Source organism: Anopheles stephensi, chromosome 2 (assembly GCF_013141755.1).
Source record: "Anopheles stephensi strain Indian chromosome 2, UCI_ANSTEP_V1.0, whole genome shotgun sequence".
Taxonomy (NCBI): domain Eukaryota; kingdom Metazoa; phylum Arthropoda; class Insecta; order Diptera; family Culicidae; genus Anopheles; species Anopheles stephensi.
The window spans coordinates 49,826,389-49,851,171 of NC_050202.1; the positions used below are offsets into that span (position 1 = coordinate 49,826,389).

Consider the following 24,783-nt stretch of genomic DNA (forward strand, 5'->3'; position numbering starts at 1 on the left):
TCCTTTGGACTAGATCGAATGGAATGGAAAATTAGACTAAACCGCTTGGACTTTTTCTCCTGAAGAAGGCCCTTTGTACTAGGCCAATTAGAGCAGGACTCTTGAGCTAAGCCTCTTAGGGCGGGCCCCTTAAAGCAAGCCTCTTGGAAAAAGGCCCCTTTGAGCAGTTCCCTTAGACTAGACCTCTTGGATTTGGCCCTTTAGAGCAAGCCTCCTCGACTAGGCCAAGTGAACTGGGAATAAGGCCCTAGGAATAAGGTTCTTGAACTAGGCTCTTTGGCCTTGGCCCGACTCTTAGGGCGGGCCCCTTGAAGCAAGCCTCTTAGATTAGATCCACTGGAATAGGCCCCTTGGAGCAGGCCGCTTGGACTAGGCCTCTTGGACCTCAAATGTGTTTATATGAAAAGTGAGCCTCTCATGAAAGCTTCAAATGTACTTATGTGACAAACTGTGCATTTACTTATTGAAGATGGTTCCCAAAGTTTCCGTCACCGAGTTATGGGTCGCCCTGTATAGCGCCACGTTGAAGAGGAGATGGACAGGAACATCTCTTGACGCAAGGAAATTTCCGATATTTCTTTACCTTTTTATTATTTTTTACTATGGCTAAGCTTCCATGAGTCGCTTCAAAATACAACGAAGACTTGGTAAGCAATGAAGCTGTGACTGCCATTTTCTCTTGACTATCTTCATTTTTCTTGACGATCTCTTCCCTCACTTAACGATTGTTTCTTTCTTTGATCACTGCACTCAAAACAGCCTGATGATGAAATACACTTCTCCAAGCTCTACACTCGGATCGTTCGAACTTTATTAACGCATCGCACCACTCTGGCTATTCACTTTTTTAGTTTAGTCTTATTCTAGGCCCCATCTAGGGTCCGCGGGTTTCCCATCTCTTCCTTGCCATTCAGTAACTTTTCGGCGAACAGTTCTGAACACTGTCGAATTTAGAACCGGCTGCACAACAGTGCTGCTTTACACAATAATTATCAACCCGCGTTGATACGCGTTACTGTACCGTACCGTGGTGAGTCTTGCACGCACTAACTCGTTTTAAGTAGCTAACAGTGGTCTGTTTTCGATTTGAAAGATTCATAGGATTTGTAGCATATCCTGTGCCGTGTTTCGCTGTCTCATATTACCTACGCCCAGTGCGGTAGCACGCAACCGTGAGTAAAACTATACTATCTAAGCATTTTTTTAAAAGTTACCTCTAATTCAACCTGCACGGAAAACCTTTGTCCTGAGCGTGTTTTTTGTTGATGTTGAGTGTGAGGATATCAAAAGGCTGGGCTCACCGTCTTTTCTCTTCGTAATTTTGTAGGCACAAAACAGTTTAGGCAATGGTCGCAATTTTGCTAAGACCAACGGGAGAGGATAGCGAAATATCGTGATTTCACGGCAGTCTGATTGTCTTAAGATTCAGTCAACGTTCCTCAATTGTTTCTAGCTAGCTAGCTCAACGTCAACTAGCTGCTGGTTACGCGTTACAGGCAGCCGGTGTGAGCCAATCTTGGTGGATATCACATTGTTATCAGACACTTGTTAAAACAAAACAAACAAAACACTAACACTGTGCATTAAAATTTATATAAAACGCATCATCAGCAAAGCACCGTGTGGCGTTCTGGCCGGTGCCTTGCGTGAGTGTGTGTGTGTTGAGTTTTTAATCGGTTGGTCGCAGTTTTATTATTTGCCTAGCGCCGTGGAAGCGTTTCTCAATCGAATCGCCATAGCTCGGAATACCTTAATGCTAACTTTTTACAATCAGAACCCTTGGTTTGGCCGGATTCTTTTGGGGATTAAGTAAGGGGTGAGTGTAGTTCCTATTCCCATAGCGCCATATGGGACAACATTACATGGAATGGGAGAAACCATCTCGACCAGGAGGAGGAGGAGGAGTAGTGGCTGGCGACGAGGACCTTCAGCGTGTGGACGGAAGTGAGAGACAAACTAAGAAAACTACCCCGTATAAAGCATTCCACAGTTAACCGGGGGGGGCTACCACAGAACTATATCAGTCGCTCCTCCGGCGGTGGTTTAAGCACGTTGTCCATCTCCAGTCTTGGGTTGCAGTACTCCTGCGCACTAGGGCTGTAGGTTCCGCGCGTTGCACGCTTGTTGCGGGCCATCACCAGGAACGTACCGATCAGTGCGCCGGCTATCGTCAGGATGCCGATCACCACCGGCACTACAATGAGCGCAATGTCCGCACCGGACGCTTCTTCCGCTTCCAGCGTGGCCTGCAAGTGGGAGATGGGACCTTCGTTATTGCAACTGTACTGTACGAGCGTCCGCAGCTCATGCTGTTTAACTACAAGAAATTAGTTCTATGTGATGCTGATGGTTTAAAGCATGCGAAGAAGGTATTTCAGGAAGTCTGTTAGGTCTAAAGATCTATCAGCGGGATCGTGATCGGTTAGGTGACAAGTGTTGTTGTTGATTATGTTTAAATGTTGAATAGGTTAGGTTAGGTGATCTATTAGAGTTGGGTGGTTAGTGAAAGGTGATCGTGGTTGAAAAATAAAAATGAGAAGTCTAGTAGGCACTATTGATAGTAAATTGGAACAACTGAATGAAGTAAATAGTGATGTTAAATAAAATCATGGCATAGCTGAAGATATTGGACGTTGAGAGACATTTTGAAACCGTCAGAAGTAGTCAAATCGTAGATAAAGATCGGAGTCTTAGATTAGTTCCTGGCTGTGATCTTTCTCGTTGTGAGTGCGAACATGAGGCGTCCTAACCTTTTGTCTTAAGCTTCGAGGAAATTTCTACAAATGATAGGACGTCTAGTCTGTCTCTCATATCAAGTTCCCGAAGAGAGTCATTCTGTGCTCTTCTTTTCTTGGGATCTTGGAAATACATCTCTTCTACTGGCTCTATACAACCTTACGAGGAAGACTGGCTTCCATGTTTTGATGCTAGTCGCAGGTGGATAGACAGCAGTGAGAGACGATCCGGATGGCATTAGAAGCCTGATCATATCGTGAGGAAACACAGAGTACTGCTGAAACCTCGGCGACCAAGGAAATGGCACACATCAAGAAGAATTCAACATCGAGAGTAATGAAACGAAGTAGGATCAGGTGTTTTGAACGATTCTGACCACATTTCGTTATATCAGGAAGACTATGGAGCAGATGACGCTAGAGAGAAATTCTGAATCTTAAATCGAGGATCTTCAGCATTAGAATGTTCGTAGTAGAGGAACAGCTGATCGACAAACACGTAGACAAAGACTTCACGAACGTAGGAATTGAAACCAAATTTGTAGTTGCTTATTTATCACCATCGTTAGATTGTCTGTTAAATGCATGCGTTAGTAAAACAGTAGTGCAATTACCAAAACCCTTAAAATTATACAAACAGATCAGTTTTGTTAGAACACATTCTACTCACACACGAAGGGTTAGTTTTATAAAAGTTTTTTTTAAAGCAAATGAACATAAAACCATGTACAGAGAGAGAGAGGGAGTAGCACAAATCTCGGCCATGCGTGCGTAAAGAGTTGATTAGAGTAAGAATAGAACACTCCCCACAAAGTTATGAACATAGTAGTAAACCGTGTCCAGATAGCTGATTTCATTGAGACTGTTATCGGCCTGTAGGATAGGAGAGAAGAAAATGGTGGTGGTGAGCATGAAGTGATGGTGCGACCTCGCCTGGAGGATCTAGGATCTGTTTAATGATCGCCGGATGAGTTATGCAGCACCGAAAAGCCCGATGGAGGGCGTGTGTGTTAGAAAGTGTAACACACTATCAGCTGAGGCCTATCAGACTTACCTGCTCAGAACAGTTGACGCCCGTGTAGCCACCGGTGCAGTTGCAGTAGTACCTTCGCTCACGATCACAATCCTCCACGCAGACGCCTCCATTGAGACAAACGTTGGGATTCACCTGGCAGGGATCGGACTGGGCACAATCCTTCCCACACATGCCCTCCTCACAGTGGCACCTAAAATCGAGGTACATTAGGACATTGGAGCCACCGATGGCGTATGGCACACCTACCTAAAGGAACCTTCCGTATTGATGCAGTGACCGCGACCACCGCAACTGATCCTTTCCTGCAGACATTCGTTGATATCGTGCTCGCAGTGCTTCCCATCGAACCCGGTGCCGGTACAGTTGCAGCGATACTCGTTCACAAAGTCGATGCACTGGCCACCATTCAGACAGGGTGCCGATTCACACTCGTTCACTTCCGTCTCACAGTACATCCCGACGTACCCGAGCTCACAGCTACACTTCGGAATCTGGAAAAGTGATCAGGAGCTCTGTTACAGATATGTCGGTCTCGAAGCATTTATATAGCGATCCTTACCGCGGCTTCTGTGTCGCATGTGCCATGCTGGCACGGTACCTCCTGACAGAACGGTTTGTCACACAGCGGACCAGCAAAGCCAGCGGTGCACGTGCAGGTGAAGTTGTTTCCGGTCGTCATATCTGTTGAAGACAAAGTGGGCCAAGTTACTAGAGGTGTTCAACGTGAATCGAGGACATTCCACTTACTGTATCCATCGACACAACGAGATCCATTGCGACAGGGCATATTGTCGCACGTCACCAGCCGGAACACATCGCACTGCGGTCCAGCATACTCTTCCGTGCAGGTGCACGCGAACCCTGCCAACAGATCCTGACACACACCCCCATTGTGGCACGGGTTAGAGTCACACTCGTTGATCTCGATCTCACACAGCTGACCCTCGTATCCCTCCAGACACTGGCAGGTGAAGCTTGCCACACCATCCACACAGGTCGCTCCATTCATACAGTTCGCCGACAGACATTCGTCAATGTTTTGCGAGCAATCGTCACTCTCATACCCAGCCGGACACTCACACGCGTACTGTTCCGACGGATTGCTGCAAATGCCTCCATTTTTGCACGACTGCTGGAAGCACAAAATGCAGCCCTGCTCCGGTTGGGTTGAGTTAAGCTTAAAGTGCCCCTGCGTCAGATTGAACGTATCCGGATAGATCAGCTCGTGCGGGAAGTACGGCAGCAAAAATCCACCGACACGCGTCTCCCCGAGACATCCCTTGAACGACGAACCCTTGTCAATGCCACCGCTTACAACGGAATTGTTCTCGATGTGTGCCATCTCGGGCATACCGCCGATGTAGATCTGCTGCCGGCCGGAGAACAAATGCCGGAACGCGAAGTAGTCGATGTCGGCCGTTAGACTCGGCTGTGGATCGATTGCCGTTTCCCAACCCTTCCAGCCGGCCTCCAGCTTACCGCCCTGGCTAACCTTCACGAGCAGCGTGTGCCAATCGTAGCTATCGTCGTCCCCTGCTAGCTCCCGCTCGAAGCGATGCGTTTCGGGCAGATCGCCGGACAGCAGCCAGGAGATCGTGACCAGCTGGCGGATGGTCGAGATCTCGAAGTACATATCGCCATCGTGCACGTACAGCAGTGTGCCACCGAACTTGGTGCGGTAGGAAATTTCGATCGTGTCCATGCTGATGTCCTTCCGGTCCGGTTCGTCGAACGTGAACACGAGCGGTTCCTTATCGTCGTGGAACGTCATGTTGGAGATACACTCGTAGCCGGCGTCGAGATTCTGGCAGGTCGCATTCATCGGACACTTTTGCAGCTCGCAGAACTGAATGTCCTGACAGTATTTGCCCTTGTAGCCACGGGGACATGTACAGCTGTGTAAACGGGGGAAAAGCCATGGGTTAGAAGTTAGTAAACGTGCGTCAAACATCCTATAAAGTGATCATTTAAGAGGGATGACGATCAACTCTAGACGGGAAGACTAGCCAACAGGTAATTCAGAGGGGGGATATCCTTTACCTAGCTATGGATAGCTTGTTCCAGAATCTTTTCATATCCGCTAACGATTCCACAAAGCTTAACCACTTGCACCGACTGTCCTGACAGTCGAGCGAATGTAAGAATGTACCGACGGAGCATGTTAATGTGAATGGAGAGTCAAATAGAGAGAAATGCCAGTCGCATGTTAATAGCTATGGAGTAGCGCAGATCGTTCGATTAGTGGATCATGTTTCACGATCTTCACCGGTAATTATTCTAAATAGCTTGAAGCGGATCCTTGGTTAATAGCTTTGCGGAGCAGGTTTCTTATCGTTAGTGCTTACATGAAATCGTTCCAGGTGTTTTCGCAGTACGCGTCGTGATAGCACGGTTGACTGCGGCATAGATCATCCGACACAATACCCTCCAGCACAGAGTTGCGATCAATCGTAACCTGCCCGAATGGTGCCGGCAGTTCCAGTCCCTCCGTTTCGTTGCCGAGCGGATACAGCTCCACGATCATTGCATGCGATCCATTCGACACCTGCACGTCCTGGATGATACCCTTGAAGTACTGCTTCTCGGAGTCGTCCTTGTACAAGCTGTTGATTGTGTCAGCGTTTGGTGGTGGTCCGCCAAGATACAGTACTTGAGCATTCAGCTGACCCGACGTGGAGAGCGTTTTGCGGAAGTATTCCGTTCCATTCAGCTTCACCTGAATGAGCGTCGAGTTGCGGATCACTTCGATCAGATGCAGATAGCCGTTGTCGAGCTTGTTGCCACCGACCGTATATCCTTCCGGTGTGTCGTTGAAGATCATGCGCACCAACAGCTCGCCTTTGGACAGGAAAGCGGCAACGTACGAATCATCGCTAGGCGATTGGTTCGCGTTGGCGTTTTGATTGTCCGGGTCGGAACCGAGATAGAACACCTGACCGGAGGGTTTGCGCGTACGGATAAACATGGAGATATCTAGCACGGATCGGATCGCTCGGCGGGCCACATCGCTTACCGTCACCTTGACGGCGGAGTTGGTAGTGTTTTCGTGCCCGAACGTTGCCGCGGTGATGTTGTACTTGCACGTGTGTCCCAGGTGTGGTCGTTGGCAGCTGCACGAGAACGTATGCCACAGATCGGTACAGTGACCGTTCGAGTGGCACGGGTTAGGATCACACTGCGGCGTTCGTGGGCAGCCGGTGTCGATGTTGTGCAGGGTGGTGAATTCTTGCTCCTGCCCTGGCAGCACCCATTGCCCGTTGATAACGACATCCTCCATGCAGCCTACGAAGCTCGAGACGGCGCGTGCGATGTGCTTTAGGTAGGGTTGCGCTAACGATGGGATTGTGCCGCCGAGGTACGTGATCGGGAAGGACGTATTGCTTCCGTTGGTTCCTTCGTACGAGTTGATGGGGTAGATCGTCTGCTCATCGTTAGCCGAAAGGACCAGATGGGAGGAGTTGATCGCCACAAACACTTTCTGCCATTTGCTGTTGTTCAGCTCCGAGCCAATAAACACACCGTCCCAGCGATTCAGCAGGGCCGAATGTAGATTCAGCCGACCATTGTTCAGCACAAGTATGTACGAAGTGGCACCATTCCCGAAGGCGAGTATTCCGTTCGGCAGGGTTGTCTTGAAGCGCAGCTGAATGTCATATCCTTCGTCGCGGGTTGTGTTCACCACGAGCAGACTGCTGGCCACCAGCGACATTGTCGTCACCGTGTCGCACGTCTTACCCTGGAACCCTTGATGGCACGAGCAGTTGAACTTGTGCTGTGTTTCGTTCTCCAGATACGGCACACAGGTGCCACCGTTCAGGCACGGTTCCTTCACGCAACCCGTCAGCTGTACCGAGCAGTTCTTGCCACCCCAAAGCCCGTCACAGTCGCAGATGTAGTTGTTACGCCCATCCATACACGTTCCGTGCACGCACGGCCTATACTTCAGACACTCATCAATATCCGTTTCGCAGTGAGAACCCTCGAAGCCAGGATCGCACTCGCACGTATAGTTGCCGACACCATCCACACAGCCTCCATTCTTGCAAGGATTACTCTCGCACTCGTTGATGTTCGTCTCACAGTTCGAGCCCATCGTACCGGGCACACAGATACACTCGTACCCGGCCGCAATCGAGTAGGAGAACGGTTGAGCAAAGTGGACCGGTAGACCCTTCGCTCCAACGATCGGCAGTGGTTGATACAGGGTGTAGTTGGAGCGCTGCAAGCACGTGCCTCCGTACAGGCAGGGCACACTCTCACACTCGTCAATGTCCTCCTCACAGTTCTTGCCCGTGTATCCCGGGAAGCAGTTGCACTGATAGTCGTTGATCTTGTCCACACATTCGGCCCCGTTGGTGCACGGGTTCGATTCACACTCGTTGATGTTCGTCTGGCAGTAGATACCCGAATAGCCGGTAGCATTACAGTCGCACTGGAATCCACCCAACTGATCGATGCACCGTCCTCCGTTCTGACATGGTTGACTCTGTGAACAGAAAGCGTGGACATTAGTAAACCGGTTTTTATGTTTACTCCTTCATCCTTACCTCACAGTCGTCAATATCGATCTCGCACAACCGTCCCGTCATGCCCGGGACACACATGCACGTAAAGTTGGCCACCTGATCGACACAGCTCGAGCCCTTAGAGCACGGGTTACTCTCGCACTCATCGATGTCCACACTACAATCCTTGCCCGTATATCCCGCCGGGCAGATACACTCGTAGTCGTTCTGCTTATTCTGACACTCGGCATTGTTCTTGCACGGATGGCTTAAGCATTCGTCCACATCCACATCGCAGTTCAGCCCCGTATACCCGGGCGTACAGAAACACCGGAACGAGCCGGGCGTATTCTGACAGATTCCATTCCCGCAGATACCATCGTTCTTGCACTCGTCGATGTCGTTCTCGCACCGCTTTCCTTCAAACCCAGACGTACACTTGCAGGCAAAACTCTGACCCTGCTGATAGCAGGACCCGTTGTGTAGACACGGCGAAGACGCACACGGATTGTCGCAGTTCATGTTTTCCGGACACTGACATTTACCACCGATGCACCGGTACGGTTCGGCACAGTTCGATGGGTTGCAAATGTTGTTGCCGATCGTTTGTTCGCAGCGTATACCTTCGTAACCCGGGGGACAAAGACAGGTCGATCCATTCGATGCACAGCTTCCACCGTTAAGGCAGTTACATTCGTCGGAGTACGGTAGGGCGATGGGCGATTCACAGCGAGATCCTGAGGTGATGGCATGCGAAGAGAAGAGATATTAGAAAATGATCATCGAAAGTGATCCGAGGATCTTGGGATGGAAATGAACATCAAAATGGCTACCAAGCTTCTGATGCTCTGGAACGTTAGTGGCCATTTTGGTATTTCCTTCCCAATGTTGATCCCCAAAACCAAACAGGCTAGACCTGTGCATGCCTAGCGTGCAGTAAACACCGACGAGTGCTTGCAAACGATGAGCATTAAGGTATACATAATAAGCCAACCTGTGTATCCGCTAGCACAAATACAGGTTAAATTTTGACCGAAGCCGGCGGCAGTTCCGGCCGGGACGCAGCTGGCGCCATTGTAGCAATAGCTAGCGCATGCATTAGTGAGGGCCTGGGATTTCTGTGCACTTGTGCCGGCGGCATTGACGTTGGTCGTGATCGTAGCGATGGCGGCGGCAGTGACTTGCTCTACACAAAGCCCTACCATCCCTACAATTGGAGCGGAAAGAACGGGGTGGGGTGGGGTGTAAAAACGGAAAGAAGAAAAATGGTGGCCAGTGGTAAAAAAGTGTTTTTGAGAAATTTTGAATTTTGAAGTGCTTATCGGACTACAAAATGTTGGGATGGATGTATGAGCTATGTCTACAGGTGCTTTCGTGATCATGGTGATGTCCCTGAGGACATTGGACAGCTTTGGGCTACTTTGGGAGTGATTTGAAGTCTAAATAATTGGGAACTACTTTGCCTACCTGTGGTACCCGGTTTACAAACGCATCGTCCAGCGACACACTCCGAATCCGGTGGACACTGTCCACAGCCAGGTTCCAGCTCACACAGCGCCCCACTGTAACCGGGAATGCAGCGACATTCGAATCCTTCCCGCGTATCAATACACGTTCCTCCATTCTGGCACGGTTGTGATTTGCACTCGTTCACGCTCATCTGACACTTGGGTCCGGTAAAACCGGACGGACAATCGCACAGGAACGACCCGTACGTATCGAAGCAGGTGCCACCGTTCAGGCACGGGTTGGTCAGACATTCGTCGATGTTGTTCTGACAGAGCGTACCGCCATAGCCCGTACCTTTGCAGTCGCAGGTGAACGCATCCACGCCGTCAATGCACCGGCCGCCGTTAAGACACACGTTCGACTTACAATCGTCCCAGTTGATCTCGCAACGCATCCCGATGAAACCCTTGAGACAGTCGCACTCGACATTGCTGGTGCCGGGTGCCACTCTGCACGTCCCATTGTTAACGCACGGATTCTTCTCACACAGCGGATGGACGCTCAGTTCCGTCTCGCAAACCGCGCCCGTGTAGCCCGGTGCGCACGTGCATCTGTACTCGCCCTTGCTGTCCTCGCTGCAGGAGCCACCGTGCTGGCAAGGGTACGACTGACACGGAGGACCCATATCGATCTCACAGTTCTTGCCCTTGAACCGTGCCGTACAGTGACACTCGTACGAGTCCGATCGCGAAATGCACGTCCCGTGCTGCATGCACGGATCGTGCGAGCAGTAGTCGACCGGGATGCCCTCCAGCACGTCATGATCCGAGCACGGACCGGCGGCCAACGGACACGGTCCGAATACGACCGCTTCCGCGTTCATGGCGCTCGAGTTGAACACCAGGCCGGGACCGTGCAGCAGGCAGCCCGAGAACTGCTTGCCCAGTATCAGCACGGCCGCCTCGTTTTTGATCTCCTGATCGAGTATCAGCGGTGCGTTGTAGCTCTGGTTCGCGATCGGGGTCGACTGTTTGTCGATCACGCAGTACAGCGTGCCGGCCTGGTAGATGAACTCGAGCGTGTGCCATTTGTTGTCCAGCAGACGGCCGGTCACGCGCGCCTCGATCGGTTGCTGGGCGGGCGTGGACAGCACGATGGACACCCAGTCCGGCAGGACGGACACCAGTAGGGCGTGACCTGAATAGCGTTGGGAGAGAATTTCTCCACCTGCAAAGTACGAGATCGGATACGGATGAGGCTGATTATTGGTGGCAGCAGGTTGGTTGATCTATGATCTACGCTGGGAGGACAACGAAATAGGATGCAACAGACCGTTTGAGCGGAGACGAATGGTACGAGCCGTTTGTATTGTATGGAAATCAGAAGACCTGGCTCAGAACGACTGACCCAGTAAATGATTGTGAATCGGTGTATGGAGAAAAGATTGGTCCTTAGAAACAATTCCCCAAATGCTTGATCGTTACGGAACGGTAGCTTTCGCCATATGCAACTTTGTGTTGGACTTCCACATATTTGAATACAGTTGCCGACCGAAACTAGATCACATTGCCGAGAGTTAAAGGTATCGTCGGGAGTTTGTTGCCACTTGTCCGAAGCCCCGAGGAAATGAGAAACGAACTTACAAGTGAGATGCTTGGATTGGATCAGATTGAGTTGTAGCTTGGCTTAGAAACAACGGAATTTATGGCATCGCAGGTGATCTCAATATTCGGATTTTACGAGTCGTTTAGAGAAGACAATGGGTGGACTCAAAATTTCAAACTCAATACACTTGTGAAATGATGTTTTCCCCTATTGCCCTGCGCAGCGTGTAATTACTGATCTCTTCCAATAGAAGTCTCAGTGGACCATTTTGCAGGAAGCGCTTATAACAAACCCACCGTGTGTGCTGACACAGTTACGGACGCAAAGCCCAATTTGTCACCTCCGGAAAAAGGAACTACGGTTGGAGTGGAACAGCACAGAAAAATGAAAATGAGTATTTTTTCACAGTCCAACGACAGGAAAACTTGAACCACCGCGGTGTCTCCGGCATGGTCAGCGTTTGTCGGTCGTCGCGTTGTCACTCGGTTATTTGTCGGTTTTAATGAACCGTTTTAAGCACTCGGTCACACCTATGTTGTGCCTGTGAGTGGATGAAAACATTGCCAGTGAAGCAACCGTTTTCTAGCGGAAGGGAAGCCAGCCAAACAGCTCGAAAAAGCGCCGTCATTGCTTTTACTCAAAACTGTCACATCGTTCGCACTTCGCACCTCGGACACTGTTTACAACCTTACTAAGCCAGCAACAAAAAAAGAAACGAAAAACGACCACTCTAACGGGGTTTCCGGCAAACAAAACAAACAAAACACAAATAACTGCATCCCGACCCGGCCAGTTGTGGTGCGGGTTATGACGGGAAAACTGGAACTAGATTACCGGCCGAGTTTCCGCTGGCCAAAAGAACGAACGGTTCCACACCGGTTGCGAACCCGCGGAACAGGGTCACAGACTGGCTGATGTTACCGGAACCGGGAACCCGCAGTGCATGCACGTGTGTGATCGAGCTAACGATCGTGTGGTGGCCTAATTTACCGTCACGAGACACTGTACGAAATTTACTTACCGTGCGACACTTCGAGAAGAACCTACTTCCTACAGACGGTAACGCTTTTTCTCTCCCGTATGGCCTATTTCGTGAGATAGGTTGTGCTGACTCGGGAAGTTTGCGCCCGAAAATCCGGTTTCATCGCCCGGCACGCAAATGGAGCGAGGGATCAAAGTTTGGCTTAAGGCTTAAGGGTTGCATACCGATGACTCAACGCCAGCTGGGCTCAAGCGCCACAAAACTACTCGCTGTGCGTGTCTGCCCGAAGTGTTGTTCGGTCGAAACGAGATATCGCTTGTTTTAGCTTAAATTGGAAACATAGAAGTAAGGCGAAAAATTGAAGTACAATGTGGCGTTTGCAGGCATGCGCAGCTGTCTACGTTTGCGATATGTACATGCGCTTTTGGAAGTACTAATGCACACACACACACAATCGGGCGGTGGAGTAACTTGTGCTCGAGCTGCGGTGCAGTTGTGCAGCGATGCAGTTGTGCGTGAACCGCTCATACCGCAAGACAAGGGGAAAAAAAGACAAACATGGCGCATGACTCAACAACGTGCTGCTTGTGTTAAATATGTGTGCCACTGCTGCATCGAGAGGTAACTTTTGGAGATGGAAGGAGAATTCTTATAAGCTTCACACAAGTAAGGCTAAAGATAGTCGACTTTTGGCAGGAATGTTGGATAACATTCGTTAAATCGATAGGATCCATTGAAATTACTATGACACTTGTTTGTGGAAGTTACAATTTTGTTTTAAGGATTAACATGATGAAATATAAGGAAAAAGGAAGTATTGAAAATCAACACAAACTTTTAAGAGTAGCAGTTCTATGATATCCAACATAAACAAATTAACGATCTTATTTTGAGTACTATTACTCAATTTTGACCCAAAAAAGTGATAATCGGATGGAGAAAAATCCAGACAAGATGTCGTGGACGTTGAAGATTGTCAGCTATATGCGGAGCTTAGGAACAGTTTCGTCTGTGACCTATGGCTATGGCTGTAGAATAATTGGATGATGTCCTCCGACAGAGTTTCGACCAAATAATTCTGCTGATCACTGCTGAGGTTAGTTGTGAGCCTCATCGATCAACGACGCGTTTACTAAAACGCGCTTAGACAAGCATTATATTCTTCTAATTGTGAACTTCATCTCAAACATGGACGACTCATTTTTTACAACATGTGAATATATTCTTTAGGTTCTGTGGTAGATGCGACAACGGCGCCGGTCTTCACACGACAGGACTGGGTTTCAAATACCATCTGAGGCGATAGTGAGACTGACTATGCAATTACGCGGTATCAATAAGACTAGTAAACCAGAAATGGTAGGCATGGCCTTAGAGAGGTCCATATAATCCAGGACATTCTTCCACAATCTTCGTCGTTTGGACGGGATGGTATGATTTCTGGATCAATGATTCACAAATTTAAGATCTATTGACGAATTAGTCTTGATTATCCTCTTCTACTTTGAATTTCTGCTTGAAGGTTGCCGATGAATGTCCAGTTTTAGACGTTTAGATGTAAGAAAATGAAGCAAAAACTGTTATAGCCGCTGATCAGAATGTCCATTTCTATTTCCCACGTCTTTGCTCAGGGAAAAAAATCTAACATAATCAAAAATTTCTCCACTGCTTTGGCCATAGATCAGTTCTGGTCTTTCTATGATCTTTCAAAATCAGAAATCTGAATCTGAGATTATCATCAGTCCAAGTCGAGGTATCTAAATATCCAAGATCACTAGATCAACTGATATTAGAATAGGAGCTGATCCTATGAAAAGTGATGGTGATCGTCTTTGCATTGGGCATTAGACCTTGCTTGACTTCCAAGTTCCAAAACCGTGTACTTAAAATCGTCTGAGATATTTCATTTCAACTATATAAGCTTTCAAATCTCCGAAAATTTATAAACTCTCTATACTCTTGTATAAGTATAAAGAACTATACTAGTCTTTCCCACTGATATATCCAACCCAGCGTAACCCACAACAGCAACAGCTGCATTGTTGTAGACTAACCTCACAAAAAACCCCCTAAATTAATGTCTATACTTGCATCCATCTGTACAATCAGCATGAAAACAAAAACCTCCACACCTCACCTCAACCACAACTCACTCTACGGCACATACCAATTAGCTTGCGATTAACAGCATAGGAACGCTCGTAAGGGGGAAAATCGACGTTGCTTTTCTCTTACTAACTTGTAACTTCACACAGCGCTGCTGCACTGATTAGTGGTTTCGTGCGTCGGCCAGTGAAAGAGAAATTTTGATCTCCGATTTTCAGCATGGGTTGAGGCAAACAGAATCTCTCACCAGCAGGCTTCGGGCAGGGGTGGCCCCCGTTTTTTTGGGAAGTGTTGTACTGAGACGCAAACACCTTGCACTACAACGCACGAACACGCCCGTCGATACACGCAGACGTGGTGACGCTTTTCCGGTCTATTAAATTTTCGTGCATTTCATTGTTCGTCGATAAAGTGATGGAAAGTGATGTGGTGTACAATTGTTTTTTTGAGGTGGTTTTACATTTCCCTAAAACCGTTTCGTTCCACTCGAGCCGTGTGTGAGAGAGTGAAGGATAGTGAAAGTGTTGTTTAGGGCTTAAACGTTTTTTTAAGAAGGCATTTTTGGAACAGAGAATGTTTCAATTATTTTCCAAAGCTGTCATTGTTCATTTTTGGCCATTTTCCCATCGGACTGCTTCGTTACTGAGCTATCGACGTACATATCGGGATGCAAAAACATTCCACACCAACGTGATCGTGGTGTGAAGATCGTGCGAACAATACGCTGTTAGAGCCAGTCGCCACCGTTCCATTGTTGGAAGATTTATGTTCGTTTGAAACTGACTTGGATGGGAAAATGTTTAAAGAAGAGAACCGTCGAAACCTCCATATCGCACCTCGCCTTATGCTTGTGAAACTGTAGATATGAGGTACCACTTGTTAAGCCATATTATTTCAACCATTGAGAGGCATTTTGTTTGCAGCGCTTTAGATTAAACTTCAACCAACTTTCCTTCTGCTGCTTGTCTATCGGAGACTCAATGAGTGTTTCATTATGAATAGATCCACTTCATTCTCATTCAGCAACTTCGATCGTACCATTTCATTCTGACGATCTGTGGATTTCGTGATGATCATCCATCCATTCAGCATGAAGAAGCGAGAAAGGCCTATGTGCTTTTCTTGTTCATGGAAGGAATTTTTATTTATCCTATCGCTAAATTAAAACCGCTCCGCTCCGGGGTGTGTGCTGTTTTTTTGCGTTTAGTTTACTTTGCGCCTAGCTTTTATAGCAGTGTGCTGCGGTTCGATTACGCTACCGTTACCAACTTCCAACTATGCTAAATGGCGCTATGGTATGGCAACGGTACGCTCCACGTGCTCGCGTTGCATCATTCTGGCCGGCCACTAGCCCTCGGGTTGCTTCCTCGTAATGAACTGCCGCAGAAGCACACATCATTGCACATCAAAACCTACCGATTGTCCGCCGTGATCGAGGCGAACGGTCGTCTTTTGGTTCAATTTTATTATGATTTTTCATTATTGCCACCCAGCGCGCTCTGCGGTGGAACGTTGCCCAAGTCCATTCGAGTTTGTGGTCAGTTGTAAATGGGAGGAGGCAGGAGGAGAAGTAGCAGAGGGGAAGGCCAGTTGATGGAGATACAGTTTTTCGATGATCCGCGAAGCGTAACGACCAGCGTCAACTGACCGTGGATGTTCGAGGTGCTGCTTGTTCTAGCCGAGTTTTTTTCCCCTTGTAGTATCATATCGTTGGCAAAACAACTCCTTTCTTAACAAAAGAAAAACGCCCCAGCAAGGAGAATGTTTCACCCATTTGCCACCCAAGTTTCGCGAAGGAAACCCTTTCCCATGAACTTGAAAATGACCACTGGCGGCGGTAGCTGGCTACAGCACCGTTGTTTCGTGAACAAACCTGGCACGCTGGCTTGGTACGTTCTTGCAACCATGAAGACTGTTGGTGGAAAACCTTCTACTGGCGGACGCGGTTTCTACTGACTTACCTCGGCACGACTTGAAACTAATCGCCGAATAGCTCCATAGGGTCATTGGCGTTTTTAACCTCAGGTAGGCAGATCCATTGAAGTAGGCTTCCTTTTCCGTCTGTATCGCCGTCACGGTCGGTACCGAACACTGAAGGATCATCACTGCAAAACAGAAGAGAAAAAAAGCACAAACGAAACGTTAAATTAAAACAATCTATTTGAGATGCAATTTATTGTGGAATCAGCAGCAATACATTAACGGAATGTTTGGTAGCTTCTTTTTGCAGGTTCTTTCTTGTTGTACGTCTTTTATAACTCGATCATTCTGAGTAGAGTTAACAGTTGGTTTGATACTTTTTATGGCTTGGTGGATAGAAGTTTATAGAATTTAATGATATTATTACTATAAATAGGATTTATTTGCTTAGTTAAAAATATAATTAGTTTAGGAGAGACATTGTAGCTAAATTCGTCCTAATTGTGTAAAAAAAATTGGTAAAGTTCCTCTACAACCTCCAGAGGTCCTGCCATTACTGGATACTAAGGCTTAGTATACTCGAAACTAGCTTAAAATCAATCGTTCAGGAAGTATTTATTCGTAGTGAGAAAATATTGAAGAAGCGATATCGAAAGGCTTTCATCTAATTTAGCAAAGTGCGCTTCAAGAACGATCGTCACGAAACATAACTGTGAGTGTTATGCCTTAAGCTACTAGGCTACCTCGATCTCCTCGATCAGCTAACCGAAGTGATCTAGTGAGTTTGAGAAATACAGACCCTAGCTACACATTTCGAGCAACTGCTAAAACTTCGAATGACTTCGACTGGGAATTTTGTATAAAAATACTGATCTTGTCAGTGATGTTTTAGTTAGGGATTGTTAGCTTCTGATGCATATCATCATCGCACAGACTGCCAGGACGCTAGGACCAGGCCAGTTAAGATAATATTGGGATGTAAAAGTCGAATTGGATAGGTCCTGTAGTCAGAAAGCGCCTCACTTTATAGCTCGACGATAGAGCTAACAGAACTTCAATTTTGTTGGAAAAATATCTCCATATGTGCATAGAGGCGGATCATAGTATAAGCTAACTAAACAGATATTTGAAACCCTGAGCATTCAAAGGGAGCTTTCCTATCCTTTACAACACAGGCTTCCTATAGACAGGCTGTGTGATCCTGGAAGCTTCGTTCCTTTACAGAATCCCGAACTAAATAAGAGGCTTCGTGTAGTGGCTGTGCTTGGCCTCTGGCCTTGCCCCAGTCAGCAGATTCGCTGTGTAAGGGAGGCCTCTAAAATTCATTCTGCTTCTTCTTCTTCTTTTTCCTTGACACTACAACTTCGAGAGGTCTCGGTCTGCCATTTCTGGCTTTCTGTGACTTGATTTTACCAGTAGCAAGAGAGTCAGCCTTGCGCACGGGGAAGCGGTCCGGATGGGATTTGAATCTCGGCCCTGCGGTGTGAAGACTGGTGCCGCTGTCGCCTTTGCCACCGGACCGCCCCCATTCTGCTTAGGGCCTCTAAGAGGCTTGATCCGCAATTGGGAGTTGGGTGGATCGCTAGAACAAAGAGTATTCGAATGAAAAATCGTTCAATCAGGCTATTTTTTGATTGCTTGTTCATGATCTTGTTTAAATTAATAGATACAAATTGTTAACACAGTATGTATCTACTTAATTTCAAAATGAATTTTATTCTAATTCCATATTTTCACGAAGAACACGAATAAGACGAACCCACTCAGCTCATACCGGGTGGCATTTTGACACTACAATAAACGGACAGTTATTCCTATCTAATTCGCATCCTCAAACATTTCACTCAAATCTGTATATTCGAACGTGTGATAAAAAAAACACGTGTAGTCCCGTTACATAAATTGATGTCATGACATTGCATAAAACGTTAAATGCTTCAAGAACCAATGTGAGTGAAAAAAAGCCTCGCTTCGATCCACTATTTAAAATACTTCTCATGGTACTCGTGGCCCCTCAAAGTGGCAAAGACACGAATAGGGAGGTGACGAAAAGCAAAAAACCTCCCAACGTTCCCAATAGAATTGGCATGTGAGGTATTTTTTGTCCCCGATTTCCATTGCCTCAACCACAATCACAACGAAACCACACACACACACATGGCGATAGATTAACCCATTCAGTGGTTCATCAAAATCCGCTAGAAATTCACATAATTTCTCCCTCACGGTTGCGGCAGCACAGCATCACAGGCTTGAGAGCATTTTTGTGACGAAGTTTGTCGCCATACGGATATCGCGTGATCGTTCTCCATCATCATAACGGTGGCATGGCGTCTGGCGCTCTTACGCGTCACCATCTTATACAAACGCGCATTGTTTCTGCGTAGCTTTCTCAGTACGCACCGGCTTTCCCAAGCGCCACCACGGCCAATATTCGCTTCATCCGGCCACTAGTCAGATGGAGGCAGTTTTTAATGTTGATGAACCGGCCATGTTTTCCCACCTGCTGCGATGCTGCGGCGACCTCACAGGCACGCCATACCGTAGCAGGTGAAGATAATTTCATTAACATGCTGCCCGTGAATGCTAAAAGTTGCTCCTTTGATACCGTCCGTCCACTCCCTTTCGGCAGCTGTCGGTAGCGGACTTGCGGTATGAATATTATTCTGCAGCATAAATGCACAGCGTGCTTGGATTAAAGACAATTTCACCGCATGGTGCACCATCGGTTCGATTTGATGAACGACGACGATGAAAGTTGTCGTGTGCGGGAAAAGTGAAAACAACAGTAGTATGGCCGGATATTTTTCCGGCAATAGCCGTCGTGCTGCGGGCAAACAAACGGCGCTTAGTGTTAGTGATCGTGAGAAAAAAAATCCGGTCGACATTTGTCAGCTGGCAGAAGGGGGTTAGGAAGTGGCGATGAGGGAGAGTTTAATTAGCGTTCACTTGAGAGATTTCCTCACGCCTGGCTTGTTAGGAGGACTATATGTTGGGCGTCATGATATGATCGTTTTGAAGACTCTGAGATCGCTTAAATCGGAATTCGAATGAATATTTTGCTGTCGCCTCTTACTCCACTGCAAAAAGTTTTCAAGATGTGATATAGGGACCAAATTCTATCTTGAGCTTCGTCCGTAATCTGCTAATCAATCTCACTTTTTTCTACAGTCCTACGCATTCTGAAGCGTGCCATTGGAAGAATCATTTAAAATAATAATTTACCATAATTTGAGCTTGTCAACTGACAATGATTCTTGTACAGAGCCTAACGCTATAGAGGATCACTCGTTGTCAAGTCAAAGGGGGTAGCTCTGAAAACCATTTTCTCAAAGTTTATATCAGGGTCTGGACACAGTTCGATGACATAGACTTCGCTGGTTTCAGGGTCTTATATATATCCTCGCTCTTTCGCTCGCTCGCTCAGGATCACAAAGAACGTTTTCCGAATCAGCAAATAATATGTGATATGGGTCTCCAACTTCCATTCCACTTTGAGCCTTCAAAGAGCTTGATTCGCCTCTGGACGGCAATCAGTACAAACCAACATAGATGTTGAGATACGTGCAAGGGTGCTGGCTGATTTAGCTGGTCGTTCTGCATCACGAGGAAACTTCTCCACTCAAAATACCTGTTTTTGACATTTGACAAAATGTAGATAGATCCAGTGATTATACAAGCCAAGGAGCCATGGATTCTGTCAAGATTTGACGACTTCTTCTTAGGCGCTTTCAAGAAGAGAAAGCGATTTAAGACCTCTAGGTGTGATGTACAATAACGATCACTGTGAGATGTGATGATGATTCCCTTTTTTTGCAGTAAATTAGACACTTCAGTCTCCGGCGACCAGGTAATGTCATGAGAATGGATCTGGACAATCCAGACCAAAAGAGAAGATGTAATAGGCCCGAATTGAATTTCAGTGATGGTGTTGATATGCCAGAATAGCCAGGATATTAAAAAAAAGCAAAAAACGATAATCGACCATGATCGGATTAAAGGATTCTGCAGCAGAACAAGACCCCCAATACCGTAGTTTTACCTTTTTTATAATTAAGTAAATATTACCCAATGAATAATGTGGGATTTTTTTAATAAGTACATCAAATTCTTCACACCAAGAGAAGACCGATCCTTAATTAATAGAACATATCACCTACTTGATCCCATGTTCGATCGTATGCTTCATGATTTTAAACACATCGTGAAGATTTCAAACTTCGTGTCAGAGTAAGTTCGTGTGCTCCAGTTTCTGCAAATACCAAACGTGACTGCAAATCAAATTGTAACAGCCCAAAACCTTCCATTCCACGACAAATCGGCTTAATACCATACGTCTCAGAATGGTATTCAAATACACCATTCGCGATGGTCAATGTCCGTCCGCCTCACCTCAGTACAACGAACACATTCCTTTCGCATATTTTCTATGCTGATTCACGGGTGTCATGTTGCCTGTCTTAATACGGCGCTATAAAGCTACACCGATCGCAGGCATGGGTGGGTGGCTCGTTTCGATCGTTCGATGATCACGGCGAAACCATTTATCTATGTTGTGGTCTCGAAGTTTGGAGAATAAGCTTTAGCATTGTGTTGTTTGTGAGTAGGGTTCGGGAGGGTTTTGGGGTCATTACCGTGGTGGCGGTGGTGGTGGTTATGGTGCAGTGAATTTGTTAGCATCGGTAACGCATTCTCATTGGTCAAGAGTGACTACTCTGCGGTACAACATCCATTCTACTACTGCAAACGGAAGGAATATTATTATTAAGCAGCGACTCGGAAAGCCAACGATGTCCGATCAGCAAAGAGCCGTTTGATGCATTCCTTTATGCGGTTTGCATTTGTAAGTGATTGATAGTTTAATTAAGCGTGTGTACACGTACAGTTGCGTCCCCGTGACAATCGGTAGAACAATAGTGACGTCTACCTTTACGTCCCTTCGGGATGGCGACAGCGAACGCCGCGTGTACTTATAAGGTGAAGGCTTTCGTGTGCCATCACACTATGCCATCTAGAATGATTCAACGAGGAACTGTCATTAACATGGGTTCGCTTTCTTGATTCGAAATTGGACGATCTTTTGCGGGAACAAAGAGCGTCGGGCTTGAAATTGTCTTTTGCTGAGGTAAACAAACAAAGTGCTTCCGTTAATGGATATTAATTATGCATGGGCATTGTTTTCCAGCGTGCGAAGAGCGATGATTCATATGTCAGGAGATTGTGATCATCATCCGTCTAGGGATGGTTAGGAGAGTGAAACTAGCGAGAAGGAATGTGAAAAACTAATTCTCCTTCGGATAATGAAGTTATCATTAAATGATTTAACGTAACAAAATTATGGAGAAATAAAATAAAGTCTTTTTTCTGTAGCTTTATGTGGCTCATACGATCGGGAGAGTCATGAGTCGCAGATCATCTACTTCTAAGCTCACACATGCTTATCCAATGTGCGCATCATGCCAACTTCTAAACACGTGACTCTGCCCTAATGGACCACATTCTCTTGCCTAACGCACTCCGTACCATGGATCGTTAAAGAGTGCACAGCTCACTCGTAGAAAATATCTGATGACACCATTTCATTGCTTCTGGCAGTTAGCTCGCGCCAATCTGCCCCCGCTCGATCGACATTGACCGTGTCGAAGTTCTTGGGCCGTGCAGCAAAATGTCGGAAAACACGTTCCTGTCCACCGACACACACTAAAATCTCCAAGGGTATCGCATCCCCTTCACTTTACATGAGCCCAAGAGAAACAAGCCCATCTCGAGTAAATGAGTGAGTTATGGCAAGTAAGAAAGCGAACACAGGGTCAGGGAGTGAAAAATGATACGTAAGGTCATCACACGCGCCACAGACGCGCCAAACTCCGTTCAGTTAATTAATAGATCCGACTCGTTTGAACTTAAATCGCACAAAATAAAAACGAAATAAAACAATACACAGCAACAATTGACTGGTGGTGCGAAAAGCGATAATAACATTACAATTTATTTCCTCAGATTCATTTATCATTAATGGCTGATAGAGATGAAGTTAATTGAGAGAAAGGTAAGCACATCGAAATCGCTGCATTCTGAGTTGTGTTTCCCTTTTTTTTGGTTCAATCCAATCCCCAATGGAAACACTAATTTTCGCCACACGATCGAAGACCGAGATGGACAAGAGAGAGAGAGAGAAAAACCGCGAATTGGTCTTGTAAAAATAGGATAATTTGCCAGCCTATGGAACCCGCTCCGTAGTTCCCGGGTGGGGGTTAATGACCGTGTTTTGTACTCGAGTTTACCACTCTCCGTACGTGTGGCGATTTGGGAGAAGGTGATTCGGAAAACTGTACTACTTCTTTTTCTTCTTTACTCCGAAAAATCAGATTTTGTATCACTACCGCCACTGCAGCCAGGGATGGTTGTGATGGTAGGTGGAAGTAAGCGATAATGGAAAGCAAAATAGCTACATCACAGTGCGAGAGGTTACGTGAAGGTTTGGTACAATGAAAGTGAAATGAAAGAGTGAAAATGTTGTGGCTAAAGCACCGGCCCGTGCGAGGTTTCCAAGCAAGATCTGACCTTGTGCAAATGATTTTGGGAAAAACAAGTTTCCTTTCAGTGAAATTCAACAAGCGCAAGAGTAAGAATTTTAAGCTTCATTTAAGCTTTTGCGTCCTTGTGGAATTGAAAAGAGAAATGCTTTTCTCACGGTCAATACAACCACAAAGCTGTCACGCTGAATCGAAAAATGTGCCGCAAATGATACGGAAAGAAGCACACGTGTGGGGACATTCTCCCCACGTATGGTCACTGCAAGGTTGACATAGGCATCGATTCGTATCTTCATATTTCACCACCCACCAACGCTCAAGATAATGGTCATAAAGCGAGCGCAGAGATAGTGTATTGAAGTGGGGGTGACATAGCTATGAAGAAAAAAACACAACATTGCAAACCCACCCTACTTTGTACGTGCCGTTGTTCGGTTGCTTATCAGAAGGCGCGAGATAATCACTGCTTGTAATTGCTCATTGCTTTGGCTTTGATTTTGCTTGCCTGATTTGGGGTTTATTTTTTAAGCGCTTAAGCCGCGTTTCTTTTGTGGTTTGTCTCTGGAATATACTAATTTTGACAGCGATTTGAATCCTGATAAGGAATCCATGAAAAATCGATAATTCTATGTCTTAACTAATGATGAGAAATCGGCAAATCAAATACAGAATAGGAATCCAAGCAAGATCTAGCAATTGTTCAGGAGTAAACTCAAGTGTTAAACCTGAGTACAAACCAAGAAGATTTCGACAGACTCTAGGCCATAATACTGCAGTGCTCTGACAACCGGTTGTATTAGCATCGAGTTATACAACAGGTTCTCACTGCAGGAGAAAGATAAAAATGACTAGCAAGGGGACTTGCACCAGAAAGTGACCACGAAAATCGAGGCTTTATCTGGACAGTATGGCTGGTGGCTTTACAGATATGAGACTTGAATCCCTGTCTTTCATAATCAGTACAGATAGAAAAGATGGACATCAGAATAAAAAGATGGATGGAGGGACTACCGGGACGATATTGGCTACAACGGCATGGCCGGGATTCAAATCCCATCCGAACCGTCCTCCAGTAGCAAGGACTTGATTATCCAACTAGTCTAGTCTAGTAAGCCGAAAATTGCTGTCATGACCTAAGCGGTCGTTGAAGTCAAAAAGAAGAGGAGATCTAGACGATATGGCTGGTGGCTTTATAGATATGAGATATGAGGGTCCAGGTATCTAAACATCCGTACAGATAGAAAAGATGGAAAACAGAGTAAAAAAATGCTGCGTCAGATGGGTTTAGACAAAGATCCATGGGACAATTATTAGGAATGAGCCTCTAGTCTTCTTCTTCTTTCCTGCCACTAGAACCTCGAGAGGTCTCTAGTACCTCTAGTACCACTCATGGAAACTATCCTTATGGATCGTCGATCGAAGAGGTTCTCAGCTGGCCTCAGCATGACACCGGTAAAAATTTTCGGCTAACCTCAGTCGGAGGAGTTTATCAAGATATCCAGATTTTTTTAAAATATTTATAGAGGCTTTGGATCTTTGAGATCTCATTCTCCTATTTATATTCTGAAGTGAACTGATCTCCAAGGTTATTTTTATTAAGATTACGGCAAAGGAGTTAGCGAAATTCTGAAACACCATGCTGAAGCTTTTTTAAAAGAAAGCTTCTTTGATAAAGGATTAGCTGTTGTTGTTTTGCTTTGATTATTGTCTGAAGTAGATCTAGATTTTTTAATGTATACGTTAGAAAGTCATTTAGATGAGGTGTATTTTGCAGGGATAAACTTTTAGCAATTTGTTTGCAACCGTATCAGATAAAGTTTGCTACGCAGGTTTTCTTACTGATCTTAAGTAAAAAGCTAAATTAAGATCATTCAAAGCTATCCGTCTTACGCCACACAGTCAGCGGGCG

The 24,783-nt window shown here is 46.3% G+C and overlaps 1 protein-coding gene across 4 annotated transcripts in view; it reads right to left on the minus strand.

The window, feature by feature from the left end:
* Positions 1–767: 767 nt before the first annotated feature.
* The window catches only part of LOC118502530 (protein crumbs), a 34,502-nt gene continuing 10,486 nt past the window's right edge, over positions 768–24,783 (minus strand). The window contains exons 2-12 of one of the 4 annotated variants that reach the window (XM_036034795.1): positions 16,380–16,523; positions 9,744–10,952; positions 9,271–9,483; positions 8,319–9,013; positions 6,117–8,257; positions 4,519–5,666; positions 4,331–4,452; positions 4,018–4,262; positions 3,790–3,961; positions 3,543–3,608; positions 768–2,246 (exon numbers count right to left, since the gene is read on the minus strand). In XM_036034795.1, coding sequence (XP_035890688.1) covers positions 2,016–2,246; positions 3,543–3,608; positions 3,790–3,961; positions 4,018–4,262; positions 4,331–4,452; positions 4,519–5,666; positions 6,117–8,257; positions 8,319–9,013; positions 9,271–9,483; positions 9,744–10,952; positions 16,380–16,523 — 6,386 coding nt within the window. In that variant the 3' untranslated portion in view covers positions 768–2,015. Of the gene's footprint in view, positions 2,247–3,465; positions 3,609–3,789; positions 3,962–4,017; positions 4,263–4,330; positions 4,453–4,518; positions 5,667–6,116; positions 8,258–8,318; positions 9,014–9,270; positions 9,484–9,743; positions 10,953–16,379; positions 16,524–24,783 lie in introns of all 4 variants that reach the window. The other 3 variants (XR_004905052.1, XM_036034797.1, XM_036034796.1) reach the window with 3 other exon arrangements.